The 13,421-nt window shown below is 42.8% G+C and overlaps 1 protein-coding gene and 1 long non-coding RNA gene across 6 annotated transcripts in view; one reads left to right on the top strand and one right to left on the bottom strand.

Moving 5' to 3' along the window:
* Window positions 1-9,642, bottom strand: part of LOC106732807 (uncharacterized) — a 45,908-nt gene extending 36,266 nt beyond the window's left edge. Inside the window, exon 1 of the long non-coding RNA XR_012905721.2 lies at window positions 9,076-9,642. This is a non-coding gene — a long non-coding RNA (uncharacterized LOC106732807). The remainder of the gene's footprint in view (window positions 1-9,075) is intronic.
* The window catches only part of MXI1 (MAX interactor 1, dimerization protein), a 158,194-nt gene that overhangs the window by 38,568 nt on the left and 106,205 nt on the right, over window positions 1-13,421 (top strand). The window contains exon 1 of one of the 5 annotated variants that reach the window (XM_006135008.5): window positions 12,518-13,032. The exons of 3 other annotated variants lie outside the window; for them this stretch is intronic. In XM_006135008.5, coding sequence (XP_006135070.1) covers window positions 12,801-13,032 — 232 coding nt within the window. In that variant the 5' untranslated portion in view covers window positions 12,518-12,800. Of the gene's footprint in view, window positions 1-12,517; window positions 13,033-13,421 lie in introns of those variants that run through there. One more of the 5 variants, XM_006135007.5, reaches the window with a different exon arrangement.

Genomic DNA, 13,421 nt, shown 5'->3' with positions numbered 1-13,421 from the left:
AGACCCCATCAGCATTACAAGCAAAAAAAAAATATCTATATATCCAAAATGCCCATGGATTTAGTTGAAAAAGACCTGTCCATTCACCTCTGAGGCTGCAGTTCAAGTTCACCCAGCATTGAGAGGATAGTGATTTGCATTACATTAACACTCTCCATAGTGTGCATTGTCACATTTTGGAGTTTGGGGGTGATCTCTCTCTGCTCTTCAAAATGCCCAGGAATGAGTCATGATGGAGAATGAATTACCTGTCATTCCATGAAAAGAAGTTTCCTCCAGACAATGGGCTGAGGTCAGTGTGGTGGCAGCGTGGAGGAAAGCTGATGGATCGCGGGGGGGGGGGGGGGGGGGGAGGCAAACTTAATTTTCTAGGGCTTTATGTGCTTGTAAGTTATCTTTGAAAGCACTGACGTTCCTATGGTGAGAGAAGAATGTAAATCACATGTGCTAGAGCAAAATGCTTTTGTGGAAGTTAAAGATTGTCTCGTGATAGAGGACCAGACCTGGTGTAAAATTGCTGCAACATTCTTGCAGTCAGTGGAGTTGTCTACTTCTGCCTGGGCTGCATTTGCTCCAGAAAGAAAACAAAATGAAAGTATGGCTGTCTCATTTTGAAAGAGTCATTGGCAATGGTAGCTAATCAAAAGCCCACTGAAATCAACTGAAGGACTTCACTGAGTTCTAAGATAGGCTTGATCTTCACACAGAACCCCCAAATTCCCTTTATATTCTTCAGAAAAACTTTGCGTTTCTTTTTTCAGTGGAATCCGAAAACAGTTTGTAAAAGTAGTTCCCTGTTCTCACCAAGTATCCCAGGAGAGGGGACTGTTATTTACTTTACCCAGAAATGTCCACAAGTGACATTTTCAGCTTAAAAAAAGAGAAAATAGCATTGATGTGAGCTTGTAGGGTCCTAAAAAAGGATACAAGAAACCACAGAGGAAAACCGTGGCATGCCAAGAAAATAAATTTTCAGGACTATCAGGATCTGTCACCTATAGAAGAAATTCATTGCCGTGCAGAGGGCTTACACATCACTGAAGTACCACTTAAGTCAGCGTACTTGAGGGCTTAAGCAGGATTTAATTGGCCCATGTGGGGATCTGTACAGTATTACTCAAGTCTTGTCCACAGTGGGAATTTCAGACACTGAAACCCCTGAATGTCAACAAGGAAAGCAATGATTGGTCCTTCTGAGTTTATTCCTGCCTGCTCCCCAGATAAATTCCATCAGTGCAAATTGTGCCTTTCCTTGTTGACACCTAGGTGTTGGCATAAGTAAAAATGAGCCAAATTAGTGGGTGGTGGGGCAAAGTTCCAGTGTAGATAAGAGGTAGGTAGGGTGTGTGTTGTACGTACATACCCACTAGCAACTTTCAGTAGCAAATTTCCAAAGGAGCCTTTAAAATCCCACTTGCTATGTCTTCTGCCAAATGGCTGCCTATGCAAAATGTGTGGGTTCAGCTTTAGAGGCTGGGTTGGCAGTTATCCCTAAAAGTTTTGGAAGAAATTGAATGAACACCTTTCAGAAGAAAAGTAAATGATAATAGTGCTGCTCTTTTATGTGTGCTCCTAGTTAGAGGAGGAAAATATCTGGGTTTTATCTGTGCCTTTTAGAGAAAACAGCATTGGTGTAAACTTTAAAATTTGTACCTCTGTAGACTTATTAACTCTAAATTATAGATTTACGGTTTGTTCTTGCTTTATGTTCAGCAGCCTTCCCATGTTAACAAGGGAAGGAGCTGATTAATAATGTCTTTTTTCCATAAGTAAGACATGACATCACAGGTAGCATTAGCATAATAGTGTTGTCAAGATGTAATGGGGGCCAGGTTGCACAAAGTTAAAGGGTTACCTTGGTCCTAAGTATCTTGGAAATTCCCACATACTCTATGCACCACTAATCCAGACATTAATTGTGGCACTACTGGAAATAGTCTCTAGGATCATGGATAGGATGCCCTCAATAGAAGGCTTTTGACTCTGGAACTCGTTTGCCTGTTCTGTCTTACATCTGTTGTCATTTAGGGCACAGTGTAAGTTTCATTTACTCCTGTTCCCATTATAATCATCAGGAGCTTTGCCGCTGACTTCAATAGAACCATGATTTGTCCATTGATGTCTTGTGAGAAGGGAGGTGATTATTTAGACTCCAATCTGGTAATCCACTTTGTGCTGCTGGTTCCTTGTGCTCACGTGGAACCGCAGAGAAATCAAATGAGTCTTCATGTGGGTACAGGGATTGGCTAAATATTCAGCAAGAAGCAGGGTAAGGGCCACAGCCTGGAAGCCAGAGAGAGTCATGGGTCATCTGCATTCAATACAGTGATAAGCACAACTTGATGTCTGCAAAAGATGATGCTCACAATGAAGGATGTGGGAAGGAGGTTGAGACCCAGATGCTCAAATGTATTGAAACACTCAGCTGTGATGAAATCAATGGGATTTGAGGATCCAAGCCTGAGTTCATTCAGTATGACATTGTCAATGAACACCATGTCTAGACAGGCAGTTTCTGTACACATGCTCAGAATCTCTTGTTAGAAACAGAATAAAATAAATACATTGATCAAATTGGAAATGGAATTGCAGAAATTCCAGGAAAGAAATGCTTATCTTGGCTACTGTTCTTAGCAAATAATAACAATGCTTTCAACCTGCTGTAGAGTCAGCTAGTGAAGAGTCCTAAAAAAAAATATGCAAGAAACCATAAAGAAAAAGTGTGATGCCCTAATAAAAAAAAAAAATCAGGATTCTTAGGTTCTATCATCTATTGAAGAAATTTCCATGATGAAGTGGTATGGACCACGTATACAGTCTCCTACATGCACAGATCAGTTCTTTGGGAGTAGGGACTTTCCTTTTGTCCTGTGTTTGTACGGTGCTTAGCATAGTGGGGTCCTGGTGCTAGAGATTCTTGCAATACAAATAGTAATAATGGGAACATAATCAGGCCATGCACTTAAAGGTCAAGTGAATGTGAGCCTTTAGAAATTAGTAAACTTATGTCACAACTTGATGTTGATAAATCATCAGAGTGAAGTCTATTCCAAAATGGTAGTAATATTAGATCACTAGATTAATGCTAATGTATGAAAAAATGGGACATAGATGTCACAGCAACCCCAATTAATTATTTAAAAAAATATTATTAATAGTGCAAGGAGTGAAATGGCTGCCATTGACAGATGGTCAGTATAATTATCACTGGTTTGTCCTTCAAAATGGGCAGCAACAGACTTTTAAAGGCAGGTGAAATTTTAAAAAAGGATTAGAATGGGATTATCCCTGAGAGTGAGAACAGGTGCATCAAAGATCCTCTGCTGAGAGAAAAACCACAGTCGTTTTTAATTACATACTTTAAAATATTCCCATTAAAATCTGTTTGATTTGGGTTTCATATTGGTAATTTACCCCCAAGATGGCATCAGTGATGATCAGGAAACTAGAATGGTTGCTAGAAAAACAGGGGAATATTCTTAAGTGGAACATTTGCATGCTTGCTTTCATTCCTTGAATGAAAAGTACTACAAAGGTCTGGAAGCTAAGAATAGGGAACGCTTTCTACTATTCCAACTAAAAATCATGCTCAAGTTTAGCCTGAAATGTTCTAATTTTTTTATAGGCACTGCTGCAAAGAAATTCTTTTGAAAAATACAAATGTTTGCTCTGAATGTTAGTGCCCAGTAAAAAACAAACAGCATATCTGTTGCTTCCCTTGCACTGAACAGAGCTTTGTGTGCAGCAATGCATGTATTTGTTGAAATGAATTTAAAATATCTGTTACAACAGAGGGAAGATACTGGGGAAGATTCTCAGGCGGAGTTAGAGTCAGTTTACTCCAGTGGTGACATAGCCCAATATTTTTGCTCAAATTGTTGGCTTTGTTTTTAGTTGCTGTGCATGATTATGCAATACAATATGGAAAAAAACAATCACAGAACAGTAAAGCATGCCATTCAAAACAATATAGGCACAGGTAATCCTTAGAGCTCTGCATCTCCTGGCATTCACTAGCTTTGCACTTAAGAACATATTGTCTTGTACCGTCAAACTTTCTAAACTGGCTGTAACAACATATTTTATTTACTGTGCCTCTCTCCTGGAAATTTACCACTTAGCTGATACATTACAAAAATATTGAGCTTGGTTCTCTTTTCACGTATGCTGCTGTAAATTAGGTGCAACCAATTTTAATTGATGTGCAGAGCTGTAAAACTGGCCTCCCTGAGAGGGGAGCCATGCCTTCTAATTGCAGTCTATGATCTTAAGTTATATAGGAGCACACTCTCCTCTGTTGCACAACACAGAGGGAAACAGATGGGCACAAGTTGTTGTTCAAAGGGACCCGGAACCTCCAGCACAGATAAGTAATGCTGAAGCAATATGGTCTCTGAACAGGAAATGTTCTAGTTAGGCAGCAGAGAAAATTCTCTGTCAACACAGTGTTGCCAGCTCTCACAATCTTATTGTAGGTCTCACATTGGTTGGTCTCACATTGGTGGTAACTGAGTGTCCCAGTTATCTAGAGTCAAGAAAATGCATGTGAATCTCAGCTTTCATTTTATAAAGGAGGAAATTTCTAGCCCTTACGGCTGTGGTGAGACTTGAAAACAGGGTCCTGATAAGAGCTCAGAAACTAAAAGGCAAATAAAAGCTTCCCCACATTTATTATTTTTAAAATGTCATGATTAAGCCAATGTTATGATTTGGGGGTCCTGAGACATGATTTTTAAACATTCTGGCTACATCTACACTGGTGCGTTCTCACGCAAAAACTCTTTTACGGAAGAGTTCTTCTGCAAAAACTCTTCCAGAAGAGAGCATCTACACTGGCATGTGCTTTTGCGCAAGAGATGTGCTTTTGTGCAAGAGCATCCATGCCAGTGTAGACGCTCTCTTGCGCAAGAAAGCTCTCATGGCTATTTTAACCATAGGGCTTTCTTGCGCAAGAAATTCATGTTGCCTGACTACACTGGCCTCTTGTGCAAGAACAGTTGCGCAAAAGGGCTTATTCCTGAGTGGGAGCGTCAGAGTTCTGGCGCAAGAAGCCCTGATTTCATACATTAGAAGGTCAGTTTACTTCCGCAAGAACACGCGTCCAGTGTGGACAGGCAGCAAGTTTTTGCGCAAGAGTGGCCGCTTTTGTGCAAGATCGCGCCAGTGTAGACATAGCCGTAGAGTTTGCAATGCTGCAACATTTCAGGCCTTAACAATTATTTATATTTGTGTTGTGGGTTTGGTGTGTTTGTCTTCACATTACACTATCTTTTCCTTGCACTTCTCTCTGCTTTCTTGCATGGTCTCTTCTGTCTGTAACATACTCCTGATAAGTGTGCTCTATGCCTACTCCTTCCTCCTCCAAATCCCTCTACTACATGCTCCTTCTGTAAGTCTTTCCATGGTTACTCCAATGGTAGAAACTTACAGACCCTCTATTCCAGGGTGCCCCAAAATCTTTACCATTTGGCCCCATTTTTATCAAAGCAGATGGGCCCCACTTCCTGCACACAGTTTCCCACAGGCCAGCAGTTAATGGTGCACTAGACATTCAAGGGATATACAGCTGTAGCAGACCCTCCCACGAGGCTTGTCTCTTATATGCTGAGGTGTGGAGAGTGTTGAGCTGAGCTGGAGGGTGACCAAGGAGTCCTTCCTCAAAAGGAGCAGGGTTCCAGTGGGGGGCACATGCTGGGGAGTGTGGCTGAGTGGAGGTATAAAATAATAGGTCTGTAAGGGGAGCTCCCCAGCTCATACTACTATTTGTTCCTCCCAGTCTGTTCCCCTTCAAGACTCCATCCCCAACAGCCTATCTCCACCACTTGGTTTTCTCTGCCTCAGCAGCCAAGACTGCATTCATGCCTATTGTTACCCATTACCATCACCCACCCACCATACATGCGAGATGCCTGCAGGAGAACACCTGTCTTCTTCCAGGGAAACAGTCTCCCTGCTCTTAATATTCGCACCATAGCAATGCTCCAAATGTCCAGACAGGATCCTGCAGGCGAATCCCTGCTCACACTCTGCACCCAGCCTGGATGTCAAGGAAAGACTGTAGGCAGCAGAGAAGTCCACAATAGTCAGCAGTTTCTTCTTTTTGCACTTTCTTCTTTTTCAGTTGGTAAATACAGAGGACAAAGAAGAGTTCTGAGCTTCTCCCAGACACTGCTCACAGTTTGAGAAAAACCTGTTGTATATAATGACCTGTGTCTGATCAGTTGTCTTTGGTTTGTCTCAGATGATGATATTTTTGGGTGCAGGTCTATCTGATGGGGACCATGTACATCCAATGCTGATCATAGTGTTGATGCTCAGCAGTTACTATTAATAAAAACAGCATGAAATCTTCAAGAGTGACTATCAATTTTGGGTGCCTCAATTTTGTGTGCGCTCAGCTTCAGATACTTAAAGTGGTTTTACAGTCACCTTCTGACAGTCAGGGACCTCCAAGGTGTCACCAGCTGGTTCCCAAACACTAAGGCTCTTATAGTCCCCTGCTCCTTGTTGAAAAATTATGCCTGATGATCCAAGCTTCTTGTGGGGGATGGGGATCAGGACCCTTTACATAATCTGAAATTTGCACAAACAAAGTGCATTTTCTCTAGGAACGCAAGGATGAACTTTGAGGGGGAATAATTGGTGTTTCCCTATCATAACTTTCCTGAATTGCAGCAAAAAAGTGGTCAGATAAGAAGTGGAAGAGCCAGGATCACAATTTTTTTCTTCAAACCTGTGGATGCTACATTAGGAAAAGCAATGTAAATTAAATGATCTCTGAGTCAGCATTGATTCACCCAACCTGCCTTTAAAATCCCAGCAGAGAGGAAGGCACAGGTGCATGCAGGGAACCACTCTATGTGGTGAAGACTGGAGGGTGCATGGCTTAGTGTTTTGATCTGCTACACAAAGACTGAGTCTCTTCTGCTGTGGATCCACAGGGAACTGTTCTGGGTCCAGTTCTGTTAATTATGTTCATCAGTGATTTAGAGAATAGTGTAGAGTACAATTACAAAGTTTGCAGATGTTAAAATGGGAGGGATTGCAAGTGTTTTGGAAGATAGGATAATAATTCAAAATTATCTGAACAAACTGCATAAATGGTCTGAAATTCAATGAGGACAAATGCAAAATACTCCATGTGGGAAGGAGCAGTCAGTTGCACACTTACAAAATAGGGAAGGACTGCCTAGGAAGGGGTACTGAGGAGAGGTCTAAAAGTCATAATGGACCACAAGCTAAATGAGAATCAATAGTGTAACATGGTTTGGGGTTTTTTTTTTTGTTTTGTTTTGCGCAAACACACACCCACATAATTCTGGGATGAATTAAGTACGAATATTGCAAATAAGAAATGAGAAGTAATTAGTCCACTGATTATGCATCAGCTGGAGTATTGTATCCAGTTCTGGAGTGCCATATTTCAGGAAAGATGTGGACAAATTGGAGAAAGTCAAGAGAAGAGCAACAAACATGATTAAAAGATCTAGAAAATATGACCTGTGAGGGAAGAATTTTTAAAGGGAGTTGTTAAAATATATAAGAAGCAAAAATAATTTTAAAAATGATATTGGTCTGCTACCAGATGGAAATGGTAGAATTATTAATGATGATGCAGGAAATGCAGAAGTGTTCAAAAATATATCTTTGCTGCACTTGGGGAAAAACAGATTATGTAGTTTCCTCCTATGATGATGATACTCTTTGGAGCATGTTAGACAGAAGCTACTAAAGTTAGACATGTTTAAATCAGAGGTCCAGGTAACTTACATCGAAGGATACGTCTACACTGGCGGCTTCTTGTGCCAGAAGTCTTGCATAAGAAAACATCCACACTGCCATGTGCGAGCTGTGTTTTTGTGCAAGAGCGCCCATGGCAGTGTGGACGCTCTCTTGCGCAAGAAAGCTCTGATGGCTATTTTAGCCATAGAGCTTTCTTGTGCAAGAAATCCCTGCCGAGCATCCACATGGCCCTCCTGCGCAAGAGGGCTTACACCTGATAAAAAAGAGCATAACTCTTGAGCAAGGAACCATGCCATACTGTAAATGTCCTTGTGCAAGAGTGGGCGGGGAGTGTGGACGCTCTGCAGTTTCTTGCGCAAGAACAGCTGTACTTGTGCAAGAAGCCGCGAGTGTAGACGTAGCCCAAGAGTTTTAAAAGAGTGGCTGAAGAGTTTTGTAGACTATTAACCTTCATTTTCAATAAGTCTTGGAGCACTGAGGCAGTTCCAGAAGACCAGATGAAAGGCAATGTGCCAATTTTTAAAAAGGCTAAACAGGAGGACTTGGGTATTTAGAGGCCTATCAGCTTGACATTGATCTCAGAGAAGATAATGGAGTGGCTAATAAGAGACTTGATTAGTAAAGAATTGGAGAGTAATTGATGTCCTTGTTTCCTTTTGATCCTGTTGGTCTGGCTGTATCCACCTTTTCTTACACTTTTTGTATTCTGTTTATAGATTGTGAGTTCCTTAGGGCAGAGATGATCTTTTTGTTCTATGTACAAACTCACTACTAAAGGTAAACAGAGAAGCTTACATTCTATATTTGTAGTTAATAAGTGACTATAAATTTTAGTCTAAAAAGAGTAGTTATCAAAATAAAACATGAACATGTGGTCTAAACTCACACCCCTATCAGGCTGGGCAACAACTAGACAAAACAGCATGGGCGGCCTGTATCCCAGGCAGAGGAAGGCAATGCCTTCTCAAACCACCAGCCTGGCTCTGCCCACACACTGCTGTAGGTGTTCTGGGGGCAGAGTGTTGCTGTTCCCAGTGCCTGCCCTCCCCCTGCTCCAGGGCCGGGGCAGCTGGCGCCATGTGTTGCCCGCCCTCCCCATGCTCTGGGGCTGGAAGCACATGCCCTCCTCCCTCCCCGTGCTCCCAGGGATGGGGAGGCTTGGGCCACGCATGTTTGTCTTCCACATGATGGTGAGGAAGTGCACAGCATGCTGCGCCACCTCCCCATGAGGGAGTAGGGGGAGAGGGGGAGGCTTGGCTGAAGGGGTAGGATTGGGGGCTTGCCTCCCCTAGGCCTACCATCACCAACTGGCCATGCCAAACAGTTTCTCACCTCACTGGATATTGCACAGATTTCACTGTTGAGATGAGTCATTCCACCTGCTGGAGTCTTCAGAGTATAATTGTTTCCTTCTCTACAATGATGTAAGCAAAAGGCAACACATAGGTCCCTGTGTTTGGTTTTTATACCCTCAGTCCATGTGGCTGGAAAGCACAAGTCTAGGCATATCTGGGACCATTGCTGAGTTTCCAGGCGAAGTTGGAGCAATTCTGCTGGTGCAGCTTCATACAGGTGAGTCATTCCATTGTAGCTCCCATGCTGGACAATGGCCAGTGACACCCACCCAGGGCTTGGTTAGTCTCTTTCCTGTTGTCTCAGGGAAGCTAATATCTGGCTGAATCACCAACTTAAAATGTTTTAGTAACAACCATACAACAGTTCCTCATAACTTCATGTATAGTAAGGATATACATATACAGCTAGATAAATGGCTTTCAGAAGATCACCATCTTTCTTCTGATACCTTCCATGGCATTCTTTGTGTAAAATCATAAGGATATAAAAATGAGGAATACAGGGGTTAGAATGCCCAAGGTTGAGTGTCACACGTGGGTCTACTGCAATACAAATAATAAAATTAGGTAAATAATATGAAGTAAGAGATGAGACCTATTAGATCAGTGCACAACCTTCATTGTCTACTTGTGTATGGCCCTTCAACGATAATATAGTGTTCTACATACCCACAGCAATTTCCACTCCAATGTCAACCTCAGCCTGGACCAGTCCACACAAGAAATCCCCTTCCTGGACACTAGAGTACAAATAAATGCCCACTTGGAGAAGCAAAGAAACAGATTGACAGAGCCAGACGAGTACCCGGAAGTTACTTACTTGAGGACAGGCCCAACAAGGAAAATAAGAGAACACCCCCGTTATCTTCTACAGTCCTCAGCTGAAATCCCTCCAGTGTATCACTGACAATCGATAATCTGTCCTGGAAAACAACCCCTTACTCTCACAGCTGTTGGGAGACAGGCCAATGCTCGCCTACAGACAGCACCTGAACTTAAGCAAATACTCACAAGCAGCCACACACCACATGACAAACACTTAACCAGGAACCAATCTCTGCCACAAGCCCTATTGCCAACTCTGTCCACATATTTATACAAGCGATATCATCATAGCACCTAATCACAAGCCACACCTTCAAGGGCTCATCCATTAATGTGATCTGTGCCAGCAGTGCCACTCTGTGCCAACTCAACTGAACTGCAACTCATTTGCAAATTCAATACACTCACATTAGGCCTGAATAAAGATTTAAACTGGTTAATGCACTGCAAAGGCAATTTCCCCTCGCTTGATATTCATATCTCCCCATCAGCTACTGTGAATGCATAACTTCCTCACTTGATTAGCCTCATTAACACTAATCCTACACTTGATAAGTAACTTTTCTTTTGTTGTACTTTATATACCCTCTGCCTAATCTGTTAGGCTATGTCTACACTCGCGGCTTCTTGCGCAAGTATAGCCGTTCTTGCGCAAGAATCTGCAGAGTGTCCACACTGCCCGCCCACAAGTAAATTTACAGTACGGCGCAAGTAAATTTACAGTACGGCGTGGTAAGGGAGGGCTCCTTGCACAAGAGCTATGCTCTTTTTTGACAGGTGTAAGCCCTCTTGCGCAAGAGGGCAGCGTGGACACTCAGCAGGGATTTCTTGTGCAAGGAAGCCCTATGGCTAAAATGGCCACCAGAGCTTTCTTGCGCAAGAGAGCGGCCACACTGCCATGGGCGCTCTTGTGCAAAAGCACAGCTCACACGTGGCAGTGTGGACGTTTTCTTGCGCACAAGTTCTTGCACAAGAACACTCGCGCAAGATGTTCTTGCACAAGAAGCCATGAGTGTAGACATAGCTTTAGTCTCTAAGGCGCCACAAGACTCATCATTTCTATGTAGTAACAGCAAATATTTTAAAAACTAACTCCCTTAGCCTCTCAGCAAGGTACTTAAGCATATGCCTAATTTTAAGCACTTTATGTCTATGGAACTACCAGAATGGGTAAAGTTAGGTACATACTAAGTACCTTGCCTGATCAGGACCTAAGTGACCTATCAAACAAGCATACAGATTTCAGTAAAAGGATAGCTCTACAGCTGTCAGTAGTGCAATTAGGTGTGTAAGTGTTTGAATGATTGTATCTTGAGAGCAGCTGAGCACCTGAAAAACAGAGCTCAAATCAGACACCCTAAAATGGAGACACCCAAGATCACTAATTGCTTTGAAAATGCTGGCCAAGCTGTTCTAGTGTGCTCATGTACCACCCTTTCCCCCACTTAATAAATGTGATGCTCTCAATTTAGTCCCTAGGTAGTATTTATCTGTACAGTTTATTTTAAAACTGAGAATAAAAGTAGCATCTAATCCAGGGGTGGGCAAAATACAGCCCATGAGCCCGATCCAGCCCACCAAGTCTTTGAATCCACCCTGTGGCCTGCCACACCAGGACACAGAGGCAGGGAGCAGCCCCAAGCTACTCAAAGTAGCTGGCTGCTTCTTTTCTTGCTCTGTGCCAAGTGCCCGGGTGGAGGCTTCATGCACGCTGCCCCTGCCCTGGCATAATCTCTTCACTCTCATTGGCTAGAACAGATGGAATCGTCTCCCCCCCCCAAAAAAAAGTTATTGCCCAATTTAATTGAAGAAGCACAAGTTTGGAAGAGCAGGTGTGTGAGCAGAGGTATCAATGAAAGAAGGAAGAAAGATGCCATTTAACAATAGTATGCATGGAAACATTGTTCTAAATCTAAGAATTGTTTTGTTGATAAAGCACAACATTCTAACATGCTTCTCACACTCTATGTTGTTAGTAAGCGTGAGTTCTATTGTGATAGCACAAAGAAGCCACTGATAAATTGGGGGCCCATTGTGCTAGGCATCATACAAACACCACTAGAATGCAGACAGCTCTGGGATGGAAAATACACAGTTGCTATGCAGTACAGTAGTAAGACGCTGGAGGTGCCAGGCTGCCAGCTCTGACCAGAGTACCATTAGTCTGAGCACTGTCATAAGAGTCAACCTGTGCCTCAAAAGGCAAGGCAAAGCAGTAACCTTTAGTAGCCAAAGAGCAGAAGCAATTGGAATCTGATTTTTGTTGGTCTTATCCATAGGATGGTTTGGGGTGGCCACCCCATATTCTGTGTTTTGAACTGTCCCTCATTTAGATGTTAACTTGTGGGGCCCAGACCTGGGGCCTGAGGTGGGAAGACAATGGGGGTTGGGGCTTCCCCTGACTCATTGCAGCAGCAGGAGCCATAGGAAGGGGAGCAACACTGCAGCCTGCACTGCTCTGCTAGCCATCTCCCAGCCCAGCCACTCAGCTGTGGGAAGTGGAGCAAACTGGCCCCCACCTTAGCCCACTATTCTTTGCCCCCTAGTTGTTTTCACTGGAAGCTGGGTTAATACTACTGTAGTCTAGTGTGAATTTACAGGGCCTGGTGATGTAATTGCTATCTGCCCAGAGAACATTTTCATTCATTGAAATGACGAGTGAAAAGCAGTTTAAAATAAAACCAAGTCACCCTGGTCATTCACCTTTATTGTTTAGAACGCAACTAGCACTAGGACCACAACGGAGCCTCAAAGTCAGGAGGTCCCTTGATTCATTCAGTGTCTCTCTCACACATATACACAAACTGCAACAAGGGCAGAGAAACGGAAAAGTCGGGGAAAGAGGTTTAAAATTTAAAGTTTGCATTTCGAAAAGCAATGGGAAAACGTGGCCGGCCGAGGAAAGAACTGAAATGCGAGACAGATGTTTTGGATCCTCCTTTAGGTCAGCAGCAAGAAATGACAGCAGCAGATATGTCCAGGTGCCCATTCAGTGACATTTTTAACAGTAGTGGGGACTCCATGGAAAAGATCAACACTTTCCTTCAGAATGTGCAGATCTTGCTAGAAGCAGCCAGCTACTTGGAGAAAATCGAGAAGGAGAATAAAAGTAAGTTTTGCTTTGGTTTCCCCCTTTCTATTTTTCCTTAAAGGGAAAAACGGCAGGAGTGTTTGATGACAACAGAAAATGCGTGTGAAGATGTAACAAAGAGAGAAAGCTGCTTGGGCTCTGCCAGACGAGACTAAACTGTTAGTTTCATGACAACCAGACAGTGATATTGGAAGGGGAGGGGGGGAAGGGGAGCAACCATTTCAAAATGCACCGAGTTTCCTCGTTTAAAATCATGTGCTTAGGTTACAGTAGCTTTGGTGATGGGGTTTTTTTAAATTATTTTTTTAGAGACCCAAGAACACTGGCGAAATATTCAGTAGCATATTTTCATCCTAAATTGTAGTCCGATAAATACAAAGGCTAATGCATCAAAAATGGACTAACCT

Source organism: Pelodiscus sinensis, chromosome 8, assembly GCF_052426305.1.
Source record: "Pelodiscus sinensis isolate ZL-2025 chromosome 8, ASM5242630v1, whole genome shotgun sequence".
Taxonomy (NCBI): Eukaryota; Metazoa; Chordata; order Testudines; family Trionychidae; genus Pelodiscus; species Pelodiscus sinensis.
The sequence above is the reverse complement of the archived record's forward strand: the minus strand, read 5'-3'. Positions and strand labels throughout refer to the sequence as shown.